The sequence below is a fragment of the Empidonax traillii genome, unplaced genomic scaffold (genome assembly GCF_003031625.1).
Source record: "Empidonax traillii isolate 1590-97213 ecotype Southwest subspecies unplaced genomic scaffold, ASM303162v1 scaffold321:size1084243, whole genome shotgun sequence".
NCBI classification, from domain to species: Eukaryota; Metazoa; Chordata; class Aves; order Passeriformes; family Tyrannidae; genus Empidonax; species Empidonax traillii.
In genome coordinates this window covers 270,031-289,632 of record NW_020955514.1, presented here as the reverse complement: position 1 = coordinate 289,632, position 19,602 = coordinate 270,031, and the positions used below count along the sequence as shown (strand labels likewise).

The window sequence follows — 19,602 nt, the reverse complement described above, 5'->3', positions numbered from 1 at the left end:
TCCTGGAGCACACAGGGGGCTCTGTCCCCAAGCGAAGCCTCTGCAGGGGCTCAGCTGGCACAGCAGGAACCCCCAGGCTGCTCTGACGGGCGATTTCTGTACAGCAGGTACGAGATCTCTGCAAACGCTGCATCAACGCCTTCAAAAGAGATGGTCAAACAAAAGCAAGAAGCACTACAGGCTTCCTGAGCCCCACTGGTATTTTGGCACAGGAGGGCTGTTTTTAATAATTAAATCTGGAGAGATGTTATATATTTCTAATACTGTGTGATGTTTTTGATGACCAAGCACTGTTCTTTTTGCATTATGAATAAATGGTTACATTGTACAAGCCTTATGGTCAGTTAATTACATTTGTTTACACCCATCTGAACTGAACATCCCCTTTTGGCTGGGCCAAAGTGGGTCTGGAACTTCACCCGAGGTGCCAAAGGCCTCCTTGAGGGAGCCAACCACAGTGCTGACCCCTCCACCAGGCTCTGCCTCCTGCTCAGCTGGGACAGACAGGGCAGGGAGACCTATAGTAGCCAATTTGAGTAATATCTGAGAACACAGATATTACTCAAAAAGAAAATGAACCTAATTAAACAGGCTAAAGCTGTAGAATAAAACTGTGCAAGTTCTGACAGCAGAGCATGATTTTGTTTTCAAGAGTTTTATTTGTGAGTAGAACTTAATGATACAAGAAAGAAAAACACAGGACTTTATTCTGCCCCAAAGTGTGTAACCATACCATACATGACTACATTTCATACTGTAAATACAAAGAACTAAAAGAACAAACTACAAAATTAGAAATTAAGAGTCATTGCATATGTGGTCAAGATAAATGGAGGGACTCCAGTAAAGAACTGAAACATACAGCAATTAATCATTTAGTTACGACCCTGCAATAAAACACAATTTAGCAAAATAAGTGTTGTTTGCTTCCTAGTGTACAAGGACATACAAGGTTAGAGTAGAAGCTGAAAGCCATTCGTGCCATGCAGTCCTGCCTGAGCTCTGCTGTTCCGGGGCTCCTGCCCAGCGCCCGACTGCTCTGTGCCACCCGCCCTCCACCCGTCCCACAACAGGCCCCCTCACATTTCTCACGCTACCAGGGACCACCTCGAAACCTCTCTCCTCACCTGAAGCTTTGACAGCTCTAATTCCACCTCCGGCTGTTGCCCCTCCACTGCCCGAAACCAGCCCGAGGCATCGGCACCTCCCAGCCCGACACAGGCCTTGTGCTGCTCAGCCAGAGCTGCCTCCGGCCGCTCCACCCGCCCGGCCTTCCGCGCTTTCTGCTGCATGAAAGTAAGGCATTAGTTCTCTGCTATTTCACCAGTTGCGACATTTAGTATTGTCCTAAAAGGTTACATCCACGGTCTGTTGTGCTACAGACACTTACTGTGAGTCAGTGTGTTGCCCTCACCCCCACGGGGTGTTGGGGTTTGCCGCTGTCAAACCCGGAATGCAAAGTCTAGAAACCAGAAATGGCCACTGACCGCCGGCCTCTGGCCGAGGTGACGGCACACGCTTTCCGGAGGATTCCGCAAGCTTGACCTACCTGATCTTAAACTACTTTTACAATTAGTGATAGACAGAAGCATGGCAATAACTGGGAAACAGTGAACTCAGTGGCGAGAGTGGTTTGCCATGCTACACATTTAACAAACATTTATAGCGAACGGTGAAAATACACCTGTAAGGTTACTTGGGATTTCTGTACTTTACCGCTGGCAACAACAACAAAAAGGTTCAGAGAAAAGCCAGCTTTGGTAAGTGAAAATAATTACTATAAAACAAGGTGAAATACTCAGTGTAATGCATTTACATTTTTATAAGTGGGAAGGAACAAACACAAAAGGCCGCACATGGGGTTCATGCACAGCAGGGCTGTGTGTGCACCAAAGGGATTTTTAAGAGGGTGAAAAAAAACGATGCTAAGGCCCGAAATACACCTGCCTGTGCTCCACACCACCAGCTGAAAAACTTCTGAAAAACTTTCACTTCAGTTACTTTTCAACCTTTTCTAACAGCCAAATCACCACATGACTCAGGGAGGCAAGAGCGAAAGACACATTTCCCTTAAACTATAATTCACTAGAAAGAAAATAAACAAACCAAGATTGGGCTCTTTGAACGCACGATGTGAGCAGAACACACCACAGTCATTTCAGTCCTAGACAAAGATGATTTCACCAGCCAGTTACAAAATAAAACAAAGTGAAAAACACCTTCAGTTTGTTACAACAGTCAGAAGGGAGAGAGAGGAAGCAATGGAGAGCCTCAAAGCTTGGCCAAAACATAGCCTGTACTCACAAGCTTGCAGAAGTTTACATGTCAGTTCAAGAATACACCCCCCTTGAGAACACCACTGCAAAAGCATCCTCTCTAAAAGTCAAAATTTAAGAAGAAATTTACTTGTGACTTGGAACAGAATATTGGAAAAGAACGCTTCTTGTGGTAAGCAATGGGTGTTTTATTTTTAACTGTGAATTTTATATATTCTTTTGCAAAGCAGTGCAGGCTTTAAATTAAATATAGTGAATCAGTGCCTTCCACATGGAAGTCGTTAACATTTGATTACAAATTAGGGATCAGATCTGTGGCAGCTGCTGAACACACAGGATTAGCACCTTTTTGGACATTAGTTTCTGGTTATAACCTTTAACAATCAAGCCATAACTTGGGGGGCTGGTTGGATTACTTGTGGCATTCATTTACATAGTAAGACAAAACACTCAAGTACGATCTGGTACATTCTAGTGGTTAATGGATTTTAAAATATGACAGTGTTTCTGCAGTGGGTTGGCCTTTAGGAGTCACTCTTCTTTTTGCTCTTCTTCAGGAAGGAAGGAGTGCGAAACTTCTTTTTCTTTTTTGATGGGGACTTCCCTGGAGATTCATCACTACCTGCATCAGCTGCCGTCCCCTCCTCAGCTGTCGGTGTTGCCGGCTCTTCAGCGGGTTGGGACTGGGGTTCCTTATTTTCCACTGCAGGTGGTTCCGTTTGGCTTTTGGGCACATCTTGGTCACATCTCCCTTCCTCCTTTCCTAAGGGAGGGAAGCCGAGTGCTTCCGAAGGCTCATCAGGGGTGAGATCTGGGAGGGTTTGCTTGAAAGTTGCAGCATCACTGTCATCTCTGTAGGTCTGGTCCTGCCGTGTCTCTGGTGGGCGGACAGACAGGGACACAGTCAGTTTGGTAAGTGCCCCTGGAGCGGGGAAAGCGAAGCGAGTGGATGGTGAGCGCGCTCTATAAAAAACTAACGTATTTACTTTGCATAAAAGCCTTTGTCATAGGGCTGCTCTCCTCCAGCTTTGGGCATGGAAGAAATAAGATATTCCAAAGTTCCATGTGTTGTCAAGCTCCCAGCACAGAACAGATAAAGCTGAATTCCATCGGCAAGAAAGTAACTGTTCAGATCTCTGTTTCACTTGTGACATTTGCAAGCAACACAAGATTTTAGTATTCCTGCAGTAAAGCAGGAATTAAATCCACAGTTTTCATCGGCATTGAATATAGCCTTATGCAATTCCATACCTCGATTCTTTTTTCTTTTGGTGGGATAAAACTAACTGCTGGTTTGCAGTGATCTGATACATGCAAATCCAAGAATTTCTATATTTTTGGCTTGCCGATTTATAATTCCAGTGCAGGGATTTTCCCAATATTCTTCCCATGTGATCTAACCGATGTTGCTTCAAAATACGATTTCCCATGACAAAGGCTTCACCTTTTTTTGCAAGATATGAGTAAATATTATGGATTCCTCTACGTAAAATCTGTGTCTTTTATCAAATTAAATGAGCTCAGCAGGTTACGCGACACAGCTTGTTTATTTAATGTATGTGATATCTAACAGCAAAACTCACCCTGTAGAAAGGAACATCAGAAGTCCAGTGGTAACTGTAAGTCCAAAGGGGATCTGAACCACTCCTCCCTCAATTGTAACACTTTCCTCACTCACCGTGGTGCTTTAGGGAGGTTCTGTGTAAAGCTGCTCTTTGTGTGTGTACTCAACAAGGAGCACTTTGTGGAGTTCCCTGCAATGTTCCTCACTGCTCCCGGCAGTGTCCCGTGAGCTGTGTCAGATCCATCCCCACTGACGTTACGTAAGGAGGAATTTAGAACAAAATCCAGGCCATGCTCGTTACGAGGCACAAATGAAAGGCAACTATTTTTGCCTCTCTCAAAATCTTGTTTGTTTTAATTTGAAAAGACTGAAGGCTTTCATAAGAATTTACAGGAAATGCTTGATACTTTCCCATTTTTCCTATGAAAACAACAGTGTTCTTTTTACTTCTGCCAGATAGGATTAATAATCCTCTGATATATTTTAGAGGGCTCTGTTCTGTGAACACCTGCTAGGAAACAGACATGTTTTGCCTAGAGCACCATGAGCTTCTAATAGGTTAAATAAACACCACACAGTAGTATCCAGTGCCAAACACTCGGAATGCACAAGTTAGCAGTTTAAAAGTTATAATGCAGGCAGGATTTAAACCAGAGCGAGAAAGAGAAAGCAGTTATGTACAGTACAAGCTGACCCCTGACAGTCCAGTTTAGCCTGTGTATGTATGGGAGACACAGAGTCATAAGAAACACCAGCTACAATTCTTCACTGCCACTACACTGCTTTTGGATTTCATTTAACTTTTCAGGAATTAACTGAAAGCATTGCTGAGCTCTTTTCCCTGGGATCCAGTTGATAGGATGCGTGGGGATGGTTCAAAGCTGCACCAGGGGAGGTTCAGACGGGACTTCAGGAAGCATTTCTTTACTGAGCGGGTGGTCAGACACTGGAACAGACTTCCCAGAGAGGTGGTTGATGCCCCAGGTCTGTCAGTGTTTTAGAGGCATTTGCACAGCACCCTTAATAACCTGCTTTACCTTTTGGTCAGCCCTGAATCGGGTCAGGCAGTGGGACTAGATGGTCACTGTTAGTCCCTTCCAAGTAAAAATATTCTACTCGTTAGTTGGCTCAGTTTTTAGAACAGGCCATTAGTCAGGTTTATCTTTTTTTTTTTTTTTTTTTAAGAAAGTTTTGAAGTTTTAAAAAAAGGAATTAGAAATTCCTTCAAAGTAAAGAATAGGAAGCAACAGGCATTCAAACAGCATTTGCCAGCTGGCCTGAGCGTTGAATAAATATAAGTGGGTTTACAGCTCATTAATACAGGACTGCTATCCTTCCCATCATCCTTATTAAATAGATTACCATGATGCTGGAATCAAGCAAACATCTGTTTATCCAGCTCGCTACGGGCAGTATTTTACCAGAATTAGAGAGATTTACAAATTCCACATTCAATGGAGCCAGCACACAACATGCAAATGCTCTGCTACTCTACTGGATGGATTTCAGAACTAGGAAGGTTTAAAAAATATGTATCTTGCTGCAAAACCTATTCACAGTTTAAGAATTCAGCAGTACCTGAACATTTCTAAAGTTTTTTCCGAATAATCATCTCTACATCCATGTTCTCCCTTTATATATATACTGTGGCTTAAGTGTTTGTTTGAAGCATAACATCAATACTAGTGTGTGTTTACACTTCACATTACTTATGAAAATAAAGGTTTATGGGGCTGGGTTTTTCCCTTAACACAAAGATGTGGACAAACATACCAACTAGGCTATAACTGAGTTAACACAAAACGCTTGACTGACTTCAACTACACTTAAATAGAAAGAATACAATGAATCAAAGTTGAGAAGAGGCCGTATACAGAGAACACTGTCCTTCTACAGAACCTCCCCCAATCAAAGCTGTCATGGTGTGAACTTCCAGTTACTCTCTAAAATAAGTTTGCTATGTTTGTCCTGGAAAACTTATACTAGAAGAGTTTGGGGAACACAATTCTCTGTTTGAAAGAAGCTTCAGGTTTTAGAACTTTATCAGTAACATCACAGGTGTCTACGATGTAGTTTGACTTTCATACCTATGACAAACACACTGACTTTCAGATATAACAGGACATACAAACACTTTTATTTCTCCAAAGCATAATCCGAAGGAGCCCTGCAGAGATAGCTGAAACAGCTGTAGAAGTTGCTGCCACCAAGTACTTGCTGCTATTCCTTGGTTGGAATTTGAATTCCCCTGGAGCTAACAGAAAATATGGAAATAGTTCCATATCCACTTCTGTGCAGAAGTCTGCTGGGTAAGTTTAAATCCATGTCAGTGGTGGCACTTTTGCACTGGAATAGATTAGGAACTCTTCCATTTCATTACCAGGCCCAAACTGTGTGGGCAGCAGCAAACTGTTGGGGCAGAAACTTCCAGGGCTGTTTCAGCTATATCTCACTTCAGAGACAGCTTCAGACTATTCCTTTTCAAACTGAGGAACTGGACACACAGATATGGAAACACGTAAGGTGACTTTCACAGTCTGTCTCAGAGGGGGAGTGTGCTTTAACATGAGATCTGCAACTACCTGGAATTTCATGAAATTGAGCACTAAAGAAACCGACATCTCAACTGAAAAAACCTGCTTTTTTAAATTAAAAGAAAAAAGAAAAAGCAAAACCAACAAAAGCCTTAGTAAACAAAGATGCAAGAGTGAAGCAAAGCACAAAAGCAGGTCAGAGTATGGAATGATACTTACTATGGTAACAGGTACTCTTTAGCATATCCATCTCCTGTTTGTAACGCAGCCACAAGAAGAAAAAAGCACAAGTAGAGAATCTATGCATTCATCACAGCCATTGTGTTACGTTAGAAGAATGGTTGCAACCATTCTTGTAGAAAATGGAATGAGATGAAGTAGTGAATGGCAGACTAACAGACAGGTGATATGTACAATGTAACAAGGTAAAGGAAACGAGACAATAATTGGATTACACCGGTTTGAGATGGTAATTTTATCCTTTTTCGAGGAAATTGTTGACTTCAGAAGCCCTGCTCTCATTTTAGTTAAAACTACGACATAAGGTGAGCAAATAATCAAATTTAGATTCAAATTGAGTCGGAAAAAATATTTACTGAGGTGTAATCCAAGTACAATAATGTTTAAGAAATGTGCAATCAGTGAAGATTTACCAAAGCATTTAGATATGTGTCTGGTTCACCATCAGACACTATTTCATTTCACAAGAGTAATTCTCTCTCACAGAAAATGTACAAAAAGGTAAATCAGTTGAGAAACACCAAGAGATGACAAGGCAGTTCTGGAGAGATGAAAATTTGTCTTTATATTAATGCACACTTCTTTATTATTGTAAACATAACTCCTGTTACACTCACAGTTCAGTGGAGTATACTTTAGGTAGTAGAACAATGAAATACAAGTAATATTGACTGTTATTAGATACTGGTTCATGTACTTTCATGCGTCAGTCACTAAGGATGCAGTTACTGGTCTCCCCTGCCCCCAAATCAGAAGAACATACCTTCCTCTATTTTAATGGGCGTGCTGGGAGGAGTGCGAGCTGAAGTGTGATCAGGGGGGCTTCTCTCTTTCTGTGGCCTGCCATCTTCTGAAGGCTCTGCAGGTGGGGGCAAAGAGAGATCAAAAAGGCAAACAAAACCTCTCAGCATGTGAGAAAACAAGTGCCCTTTGCTCCATGCACTCAAGATATCAATACGTTTTTCTGAATCAAAATTCTGCCAGGATATTATATAATACCAAAACAAGCAAAAGAAAATTAAATGACAGTTTGATACTAACAAAACTGTTCAAGTCTCAGTTGTGCTCCGTAGCTTTTGGGGGTTTTTTTTGTTTGGTTTTTTTTTTCATTAAGAGGGTAAGAATAGTGTAATTGCCTACGAATTGATTTATCATGTCGTTCTAAAGGAAACTTGTGAGGAAAAACCACAAGGAAGATATAAACGAACATGGGGGAAGGGATATGCTATCAGGCCTGCACAAGATATTGTTCTTTTGCTTGCTTTGTATTGCTGAAACTCTAAGTAAACAAAATTGCGTCCCGAAAGAAAAGAAGACTGCACAGATAATCAGAAAAACATGCAGTAATTATATGATTCCAAACAGATTCACAGTGGTTTGAGTATTTGTTATTAGTAAGAGGGTCCCCCTTGCTTCCAGCTTTAAACAGCCCTAGATCCAAAGGAAAACATTAACAGAGCACACCGTATATCAGGAACAACTTTAAAACATTGTTCCCTACAGTTCACCTACACAATTAAAAGTGAAATCAGGCCTACAGATGAGAGTCAACTGACAGATTCTCCAAATGGTGCAGGTAAAGAGGTTGTTCCCTGGATTGCAAGCGCAGCTGTACCATGTTAGTAATACCTGAGGCCTCAGCCAAAAGGTCAGGATCGGACCTCAGTGCTTTGATCACTGCAGTATGAAATTCCTTATGGGAGGACTTCTGCCCAGCTGGCTCTTCTCCATTTAGATGTGGGATGTCTTGCTGCGTGGTGTGACAAGAAACCCACGCAGCAGCAAACTGAGTGTTATCTAAGGATTTAGACAGTGATGATACGCCACGATCCTGTAAAGTCTTCGTATCTGTTCCTTGAAAGGTGTTTGATCTGCCTTTCAAATCCAGGGATTTTTTATCTGACGTGTTTTGCTCACTGATGGTCTGATTTCTAAGCACTGCACTCAGTTCCCCAGCTGGTGTCTGCCTCAGTAACACAGTCTCTCCATATTCTGACACCTTATCTAAGAAGGATGTGGCATTGTTACTGAGAGAATAAAGGCACGCAGTTAAACAGGCATGACAGGAGAGCATCCCACCCCACCCCACCCAGCACTTCATTAACCCGACACATACAATGGCTCCTACATTGCTGTCCCAAAAAAACAGGTGCAGGGAACACACACTGCAAGAGAAGGAACCTCTGGTTCCTGCATCACTCGAATCCATAACCTCTCATCAGATGAGTGTTTTAAGTTTCATTCCTTAAAATTATATGGAAGCAAAGCAGGAGAGGCACCAAAGATGCAGCAACAAACTCTTTTTACAGCACAGATCCATCATAATTCTCTGATAATTTAGAAAGTCTGTTTTAGGGGAAGTGCCCAAGATGTTCCATTTCCAAACAGCAACAAAACGTTATTCTGTACCTTCCCCATTCAATGGATTCCTCAAATCCACAAATTTCAGTGAGTTAGAAACGTGCAGAGTTGCTGCTATAAAACACCACCATTCCCTGGCCTAGCCCAGCTCTAGTGCCAGGGGAAATAAAGCAGAACAATCTGCAACACTTTGCAGTACCAGAACATTTTTCTGACTTAAGTTTCACGCTTTCAACTTCCTAACAGCAGCAGTAACTGGCCCTGCTGTCCAGCTGGGATAACTGTAGAATGAGATCGATCTGTTTCACAGAACACACTGTTAACACTCAGATGGCACATTCTATCTCCAACACGCTTCTCAAATCTCTAATTCACACTGGAAAAACCGAAACACACAAAAGCTGGACAATGTATCCATGGCCTTCGCAGATAACCCACCTTCAAATCAGTAATACAGTTGTTGTTATTACAGTCTGTTGCAGGAAAAAATACACACAGAGAAACCAACCTTCTGGTCCCTTCTGCTTTCTCTCAACTTCTTTGCGATATTCTTCCAGTTCTCGGTCAGTGAGTTTATTGAAGGGATTTGGTCCTGTTGTGCTCACTATGACTTTTGGTTGATATTCCTTCTCAATTATTGCCTTTGATGCAGTCACCAGTTCTCCCTGGCAAAAGAAAATTAGGATACATCTGCAATCAAGCAGTAACTTGCAGAACCCTGAGAAGTGCAGAGGCTACAAAGCAACCAAAAACAAAACAAAGAGATCATCTGAAAAATGCTACTTTTTTCTCTTAAATTAAAAAAAAAGCTATTACAGATTTTTTTTTAATTTAATTCACAGCAGGTTAATAAAAAAGGAGAAAATAGGTCTCCACCAGGGAATATCAACCATTAAGGAGCAAATCAAACAGCAGCCAAACAGTCCAGCTGAATTATATATGAAGTCACAAAAGTATATCAAGTTTCTTTTTCTCCCCACAAAAGAAACATGATACCAGGCCCACCTGCATGGCAGTCTGGGCACAGAATACTTGTAAAAGGTCACAGGACTCAGTTTACAGGTATTTCTGTTTGTCATTTGGTTTATTGTTTTGTCTTTTATTATTATTATTATTATTATTATTATTATTATTATTATTGTTGTTGTTGTTGTTGTTGTTGTTGTTTTGCTTTGTATTTTTTTAAGTAATGGAAAAGCCATTTCTAGCAGCTAGTACATAACACCTAACAGATGTTATAGTAAAAAGCCATCTTGTATGTGTTCTGTATATACCAGATTAACAGTTTATTACAAGCCATTTTTAAGTCATTAAGGTTAACTGTAATTTTATACAAGTTAGCATATTTACATCTATAACATTTGTCACATAAGCCAGATAAAAAGTTAAACAAATAAAAATATAACATTAGCAATTCTAAGTACATTAAGATCCACTGGACAAAAGCAGCTGCATCAGATTCTCCAATGTTAAGGTTTTTAGTTTTTCTTCTCTAACCATATAGTAAAGACTAAAGCCATTGGTTTTTCGTTGTCTTGAGTACGGAAGATGCTTGCCTGGAGATAGCTGCTCTATCTCTCAAGTGACTTGTCCAAGTATTTGGGTTTTTCCATTGGATATACAGAACTCTACTGACACTAGTCTGGAAATGTGGCCTGTGCCCCGTATCAGGTTGATTCCCAAACTGCCTTCATTGTTGGAAAGAGGTATTTGAATTCCATTACCAAACAGCTACAGGGTTACTGACTGACCATATTCAAGTGTTATTTGTACCAATATTTAAAGAAAGCATTTAGAAGCACAGTTTAAAAATACGCAGTGCCCGAACAAAGAGACAAACGCTCCATTCCATGTCCATTCTTCATGGACAAGCACGGGATCTTCACTGCAAAACTGACGAAAACAACATGTTGTTTTAGATGCCGAGAGCTGCTCTGGACAAGCTGTCAGCACCAAGGAGGTGACAGACAAGAATGTCCAGATGTTATGAGGACAAGAGCAGTCAGCTACTTCTGAAAGCCTCGGGAGAGATCTCCAGAAATCTGGTCTAGAGCAACCCAGGGAGGTAAGAACAGCTGGTTGTTAGAATCTCTGCTACTTTTCAGGAAGCAAACACCAGCCACAAGTACCAAAGAAGGAACAGCGTAACAAGTCTCCAGTGTAAGACCCTGAAAGGAACCGCAGGAGAGAAACATCTCTAAAACATTACAGATCATTTCTGTTTCTTCATAAAGTAAGAGGAAACTTCATCTTAGATGCACAATGTCAGCAGAATGTCAAAATCTCAACTGTTTCCATGAAACACTGATTTGATGGCCACAGCTTTTCTCACATAATAATGCATAAAAAAACCCCACAGAAATATCAGTCTTTGTACAAATCCTAATTGTTTCATAGAAAATTTAAAACAGCCCTAAAACTACAGGTCTCATCTTTTAATGATGGCAGAAAACTGGTGCCCAGGGCAGTTTTGTATTTCCCTCTCCACCTTTGGCCACCCTTCAGATTAAGGGTGTAGTTTTAACCAAAACTCAGCAATGAGTAGCAGGACTTTGCAAAGCACTGATCCCAGGCAGAGTTTCTAAACTTTTCTGGGATTACAGAAGCCAACAGAGAAATCAGACACACAACACTGTGTGTATTTCATTGGTATCCCTGGAATGTTTAAGGATCTTTGAATGTTGCAAGTTAAATCCAGAATGCCTGGGTAGAACAACTTCTAATGGAACAGAATGTTACTGATGCCTGTTATTTAACGATGACAAACAGCAAGAGAGGCAGTTTGCAGCAAGATGCCTTCTGCACTGCCATGATTGTTCTCCTCCTCAGGGAGTACCCTTGTTAACTACTGGGAATAAAAGTAGCAAATCAAGCTTATCACATTTACTAGATAAAAAAAACCAAACCAAACCAAAATGGGACCCACACAAAAAATACCCACAATCAATGCAAGCAGTATTTGTACTTGCTGAGTAGCTTTGACCCAAGAGAAGCAATACTGAAAGTATCAGAGGCAAGGACAGTAAGTGAATTATGTATTATAAAGAAAAAAGTACTTGTGGTTCTTGGACCATAAAAGCAGAAAAATTACATAAGAGACAAGAAAGGCAAACTTTTGATCTGCTAAAAGCTGATTCCAGATTAGCACATCCAGTTTCACTCAGTATCAATAAGATGGAAGCAGTTCACAGGCCACTAATGAAATTTATATCAATAGAGGCACTGAGTCTACATGGGAAATAAATTACAGTGATACATTAGTAAGCTCTGCAGTATGATTACTCTAAAGTGTGTACAAATCAAAGAAGCAGAGATATTTTACTTCACAGAATAGGCCACAAAACAGCATTCCAAGAATGTACATAAAAATATACTACACAAAATGAAGTATGGGACAGAAAGAAAACAATTATAAAGGACTAAAAAGACAGTACAGGACATATTTTAAAATGTCAAATGTGACATTAAAACAGACAAGATTTTGCAGAGCTATTAACCTCTCTATGCCACTTGGAGACTCCTATGAAAGTTTAAGGAAATCTGAACAAGAAAATCGGTCTGGAATTACTTCCAGTATTAAAGAGCCTGTAGACAGGGAATAAATTCCCATAAAAAGACTCACATTTTGTTTCAACACAAGATAACATGAAAAAAACTAATGTTATAGTGATTTCATCTGGATTATGCTGATACTACTATTACTTTGATGATGATTCTCTAATAGTATTTTGATGACTATTTGAAGTCTGATTGCACATGTAAGCACCTGAATATCAGCAGCATTTTCTACACTGTAAAAACTAATGGAGAGATTACATTAATAAACAGAATGTATTCTCACTCTGAAAAATTTTTGTAGGGGCACACACTCCCACAAAGATCCAAAGGGAAAGTAATTTATAGGTAATGATACACAACAGCTTCATATTAACCATGGACCTCATATTTCCCACATGGAAATTTTAGATGATCACGTAATTTTGCAACTTCTACACCAAATCTTGCTTTCAGAGAAAAATTCAAAACTGAGCATTATTTAACAGGCAAGCATTTCACCTTGTTCTCAGGGAAAGATATGACCGAATTGGCACCTTCTACATGCCAATTCTTCTCTCACTCAGGTTCATAATAATTGTCCTAACACAACCTGACATTAATGCAGTGCCTTTATCCAAAACACCGAGATTCCTGAAGTGCTGTTCATGTAGAAGCCGCCACTCAAACCCAGTGGGGTTGTCTGGGGCAGAACTGAGAGGCTCTTCATGAAGAACAAAGCCACAGAATTTCCGTTCTAAAGGAAGAGACACGAAACGGCTGAATTCCCTTCTAGTTAAAAATCTTGAAAACTTCATGTGAATTTATTTTATTAGATCAGACTACAGGCTGGTCACCGGTAAGAATAACCAGCATTCCCTGTTGTTCAGCTGAGACTGCAGCAGAAGCTTGGTTAACCCAGTCCAAACGGGAATAAAATTACACGATGCACAAGGAGCTTGTGTTGCAACACGGCCAGGACTTCTCAGAACATGGACAAAGCAAGTGACGAGGCAGAATGGAGAGCTCACTGCTGCAGCCATGGGCACGGGACACTCAAAGCACTACATGCAAACTCTACACACGGGGTTTTCTGTCCGAAATAGTGTGCATTAGTAGTTGATATAAAGCTCAATGTCAACTGTAAACATAATACAATTCTGAGTGTTACCGCAATTAGAGAAACTTTTTATTTGATCCGTAATTGTCAAAGAATTTGTCAACTGAGAACCTGTAATTACCTGGTACCTAAAAGTCCGTAAGTCCTTGACGTACAGGACTCAAAAGTTTCATTGAAATTTTCAGGTGAGGTTTACGTGGGCATCATAAGATCACTCACACTTCCTTTGTTCCGCAATACATGACAAATTTTGGGGAGAATCTTTCTATCTTTCGAGGAAATTTCTCTGGTGGGTGTTTTTTTTTGTTGGTGTTCTTTTTTGTTGTTGTTGTTTTTGCTGTTGTTGTTGGGTTCATTGGGTTTTCTGGTTTGGGTCGGGTTTTTTTTGGAGGGGGTCATTTGTTTGGTTTTGGGTTTTGTCTTTTGCCCCCAGATGGAAAACTATTAAGCATTGAGGTGACAATCCATATTAAAATAAAGTCTATGAAATAGGCCACTTCTATTTAATAATTACTCCTGCAATTGACCACTGTGATCTACTTTTACACAGTATTTCAGGCAGAAAGCACTTTCACAACACCACGAAAATGGAAACAAATAATTTGGACATCTAAACCCTAATATGATACTATTAGGCAAAATTATATAACCAACAGACCATTTGCTAGTTCTTTGCCATCTACAAAAATTCAGGTAAACTATCTGAACAGTTTTATAGAAAAGTGATGCCATTGTTCAAATATAATACTTGAAATACATTACTGATGATAGAAACTGCTTGTGTTGTGATAACCAATGGATGACTATAAAAAATAATTTTTCACTTTGAAGGTATTATTAAGCAGAGAATAAGAGGCAAACACTGCCTGGAAGAATTTGGCTTTATTTTATTTTTCATCTTAAATTTGGAAACGGCATTTTATTATTTTTCCTTTCAAAATATGGACAAAAACACACTGCAATCAAACTATGATCATTATTAAATCCTCAGTATGATCCAAGTATCTATAACACAAACTGGCTCATTACATTAGAAAGTGTTATAAAACCACCAGGTTTTCAACAATGGTGTAATTCAAAGTATTCTGAGTTTTTCTGCACGGGAAAGCTATTCTGATGAGGTGTTAGGCAAGACCTAAAACCAAGATTTAAGAGTCTTTTAGATAAAATCCTGGAGCAGCAGAGGCACTGATGCTGATTTACACACTGTGCTTCCCTGTTAGATCACCTCTCAGAAACATCTTTGAAACTGGGGAAAGCAGCACAGTGGAGGACACGTTGTTTGCAGTGTGCAGCTGCTCCTGTTCAGTCAGCCCCGAGGACTGACCCCAACATCCCCACATCTCTTGAATTTATTCTGTATTTAATGTATATTAGGTAAGCACAAGCATGGTTACAGGTTTGAAAACCAATCGATTTTGGAAGTGTGGGGTATCACATGGCAACACTAGTAGATTACTGCAGGAAGTTCCAAGGAAGTCAGATGTCTAACAATGTGGGATCAGGAGCTGACAGTGCCTGTCAGCATAACACACTGAGTATGTGGTATCCTTGGAGTTACACTGATGGAATCAGGCTGAGATTAAACTAACTCTAAACTGATCTCACAGTAATTCAACACTAACAGCATGTACAAAGAAACCCACTATACGCAGCACCTTAACATCAGAAGTGTTTCCTCACCAGCTTGTACAAATAAAAAGATCAAAATCCTTAAAAGACACTTTAACAGGGTAAAGCAACTGTTTGTACCATTGCATACACATAATTCTGAGATCCATCTATTTCCACCTTTTTTCTTTTCTAGCCAAGTCATTAGCTAACAGAGGGAAAAGGTCAGGGTAAGGAGAGGTTAAACGAAGGGTGAACAACAGTATTGAGAGCAGTATGACAGGGCAGTACCTTTCTAACAGACAGAGATTTAGCGGGACTAAAGGCCTGCTCTGTGAGATCGAGCCCTTCAATAGATTCCGTACAGTCTGAGAGGGGAGCATCCTGCAACAGTAAATTGGGTAAACAGAGCAAACCGAGCCCGGGCTTGAAAACATCAACCGAAAGCGTTGTGAGGCTTGCTAAAAACATGCAAAGAAACACTAACTGGTAGATGAAATTGCAAATGACAATGAAATGACATGCACACAATATGACACCCAGCATGAATAATGATATGGTCATGGTAAGACTTGTCAAACTTTAAAAAGTATATCAGAAAATACTTATCGGGGCAGTTAAAGCACTCACATAAAGCTTTAAAGTTAGTCAGCTACACAATGTAACTGTACAGCTCTAATTCTTACTTTACTTTGAGCTATGATTTATAGTCTTTTGTATATCCAGATATACTGCTTTTAAGTTTTATTGATGTGTAATAGCTTTTTTCCCAAACTGCTCTTCAAGCAGTTGAAATTATGAAGCATGAAAAACCATATTTAACACGAAACACTACTGCCCCACAGTAAGCCTGTTGTGCCCAGTATTAATACTTCAAGATACACAAACTCAAAAAACAAAGTTGTCACAAAGCCCAATATTTCTGAACAAGAATCTAACCCATAGAAAAAAGCCTTCTGAATTTCATGCATTACATTCAGCAAAAAAAACCAAAAAGCATCCTCCACGGGCATGCTTGGGCTACATGGCTGAAGCCTCTACATTTCTGACCCTGAGCACTCTCGCAAAGACAACGGTGTTACCTCTAAGACTTACCTTATAAACAGTTACTCTCTGCCAATTAGAGAATAATTTCATAGTGATATATTAGGTGAAAGCAGAGGATATCGCAGATTAAGCTAATGGTTTTAGGAATTTTATACTCTCACCTGTACGAGACTCCTGTCCACAACTACCCCAGAAAGAACCTGTGATTGAGGGCCCGCGGTTTTAATGTCTTGCAAATTTTGCTCTCGGATCTGTAAAGGAAAGCAGCAGAACACAGTCCCATGAACAGCAGAGAAAAGTTGACCACATTTTTGTGTCTGAAAAAGGGGTGAGTGAACCTGCCAGCAGGCTGCAAACCAGTGTTGATTGCTATGGCCCTACACATCAACCGCAGCTGAGCTCATAAACACCACTTGAAGGCGAGTGTTCAGGTTCCTGGCTGTTCCATCCCATTTCTCAGAATTTAGTCTTTAAACATCACAGCAGGTGTTGTCCTTTGTTTTTTAGTACTAGCTCATGGTAAAACTCTACAGAGCATGTAACAGACACCTCCAGTGTGTGAAAAGTGAGCAGAGAAGCACAGAGATCCCACTTGTGTAAGTCTATTGTATCTGACCAGTTACAGGTTTCTGCCATCAGCCACCAGTCACTGATATTACACCACTTACCATCTTCCTACAGAATTTACTGTGAAACACTGCACAACATCTCATTTTTGGATCTAGTCAGGACCATATTCTCAAAAGGGTATGTAAATAATTTCTCTGTGAGAACACCAGAGTGTCAGTTAATGCAAACACACCCCTTTTATTGCATCCTAAATACTTTTCAGTTCTTTCCATATAGAACATGGGAATAGAAACTGGATCTTTAAACCTAGGTAATTTAAATTAGATATCCTACAGAGGCAAAGAATTCTTAACAATTGACTCAAAATTTATTTATATTTTAGTTCTTGTTCCAAGACAAAGGCAGAAAAGCATGCATCTCAAAAGGCCTCTACTTTACAACTAAAAAGGGCATTCTATTTATTAAAAAAACACCACATGCATACATATATACAAATAAGACATGCTATTAATACTTGGCATTTCAGGAAGCTTGGAGATCCTGAACCATTAGTATTTGTTTCTAATTTACTACCCTTCTCATCACTGGCAAAGCATAAAATTTGAAGTCTTACTTCTCTTAGTCACCTCATTCAAATTTTTTAATAAAACAATATTTGTGTTTCAAACACCAAGAAACTGCTTGGAAATTTCACCTGAATTCTGATTATTATTTTACAGCGCCAAGTCAAGAAAAGCATAAGCTCTGTCAGCCATATACAAACTATTTTAGAACAAGTCAGTATTCCTGCTAGTACCCCTGCACACAGCCCTTCCTGTGACATAATGCTAACTCCCATGTTCCATATGGCCATCAGTCAGAGGCAGCAAAACAACCCAGAACAAGTCAAGTATTAACAAGATACCAGGGCATATTTTATACTTTAAAGGAAATAAATTGAAAAACCTCAGTGCATTCAGTGCTTTCCTGTTGGTTAATGGTGACAAGACCTGAAATTTGAAAACTGGAAAATTACCTGCAAGCTCATTTCAAAAAGATTAACATGGAGTTCTGAAGGCAAAAAAAATAAATTACTGCAACAACCACAGCTTATTATAATATCATAAATTAAATTACAGAGAGAGATCCATAGACTACTTTGTCTGGGCCACAATTTCAACTGGTGAAATCAAAAGAGGAAAACAGGTCATTGATGTAAAGCTATGATCTCGGGGAACAGAATTACTACCATAAACTCAGGGCTGGCTGTTTCAGAGGCACCCAGCAACTGGGCTAAGAAAAAGGAAAGTCTTCATGTTGTGGACAGAAATATTAACTTTTCCCAAGATCAGTTCAGAACACCTAGGAATTGTTTCAGTATTTAGTTATAAAGGGACAGGACAACACCAGAGCTGTGTTACTGAACCCCCAAAATCTCACTACAGCCAAGTAAGTCAGTTCATTACAAGTACACAACTTAATGGTAGCAACGACCAAAACGAAGTTATTCTGCTTTTATTACAAACCTTGTTCCTCATTTCCTGGACCTCCTTGGGGTTGGTGTTCAATGGAACAAACAGGTTAGGGACAGCAGAGGTGGCAGTTCTATGTCCATCCTCTTTAGTCCACTGTAACATCAAGAACAGTTGCAGAGTCAGAGCTGCTGTAATGGCTACGGACACTCAGAGCAGCAAATTCACATCACAGTCGATCATGCATTATACAGAGCAGAGAACTGAACCAATGATTGCATTCTTCTAGTTGTTCCTAATAGGAGGTTGCTTTCTTCACCAGTAATATAAACTGTACCTTCAGATACATTTCTAGAGATCAGAATCATTCTATTAAGTCAAGCTAGTCACAAAAACAACAATCAGAGAGCCAGTTAACTTGCAAATAACTTCCACCCAAAAGTATGCTGTTACTACAGCCACGTGCAATTCAGAGACCAAAGGGTTTTCAGCTGGTTTTCTGTGCACTTGACCACACTGGCAGCTGCAGTGTTTCTGTTTCTAAAAACCACCTACTTCTCACTTTATGAATAGACATATTAATACAGGAGTAGGAAAATGCCAATATAATTACTTATTTGTAAGGACAATTTTATCTGGAATTCCACAGTGAGTTCATATTTGTTTAGAAAGGACACTATTCCTTGCCCAAACAGAAGTACAGCAAGATCTAAGACATGAGCTCTAAAACCCTGTTTTTGCCGTTCTCATTTTCTGCACTGGGTGTTTTTACAAAATAACGTGAGAGAGACAGAGAGATCATTGATTCAATCCTCTGGTACCCAACAAACATCAAAGCCAACTTAAAGCATAAGATGACAGAAGTATGAAAAGCAATGTGATGTCACTAACCAGGTTTAGTGAATGACTCCGTACTGTAAAGCAAGAGTGGGCATCACCAAAGTTTTGCATTAAAACAAGCTACTTCAGCAAAATGTTCTGTTACCAGAATTAGCTTCTGCACAAATAAATGGCTGTACCAGCACAGCAACCTACAGGAACAGTTTGGTGATGTCGAATATTTTATAACTCATAGCTCAGAAGGTTACAAAAATATCCCAAACACAAGCTTTAAGCGCTTCATGGGTTCTTCAGAGAAGGCTGCTTTATTTGATCCGTGCATTTAGTATGGGGCTCTGTTTAATTTGATGCACAACTAACTCTTTTATCTTGATCTATTTACTTTACTTTTCGTGCCCTAATTTCCAATCGTTGTTGCATAGAAAATGCACCGAACAGTAAAGCAAGCCTGGTT

At 39.9% G+C, this 19,602-nt stretch overlaps 1 protein-coding gene across 16 annotated transcripts in view; it reads right to left on the bottom strand.

The window, feature by feature from the left end:
- Positions 1–636: 636 nt before the first annotated feature.
- The window catches only part of ADD1 (adducin 1), a 63,953-nt gene continuing 44,987 nt past the window's right edge, over positions 637–19,602 (bottom strand). For 2 of the 16 annotated variants that reach the window (XM_027891399.1, XM_027891401.1), the window contains exons 11-18: positions 18,363–18,464; positions 16,449–16,538; positions 16,336–16,353; positions 15,532–15,624; positions 9,484–9,640; positions 8,244–8,618; positions 7,378–7,473; positions 637–3,153 (exon numbers count right to left, since the gene is read on the bottom strand). In XM_027891399.1, coding sequence (XP_027747200.1) covers positions 2,801–3,153; positions 7,378–7,473; positions 8,244–8,618; positions 9,484–9,640; positions 15,532–15,624; positions 16,336–16,353; positions 16,449–16,538; positions 18,363–18,464 — 1,284 coding nt within the window. In that variant the 3' untranslated portion in view covers positions 637–2,800. Of the gene's footprint in view, positions 3,154–6,592; positions 6,628–7,377; positions 7,474–8,243; positions 8,619–9,483; positions 9,641–15,531; positions 15,625–16,335; positions 16,354–16,448; positions 16,539–18,362; positions 18,465–19,602 lie in introns of those variants that run through there. The other 14 variants (XM_027891403.1, XM_027891404.1, XM_027891407.1 and 11 more) reach the window with 10 other exon arrangements.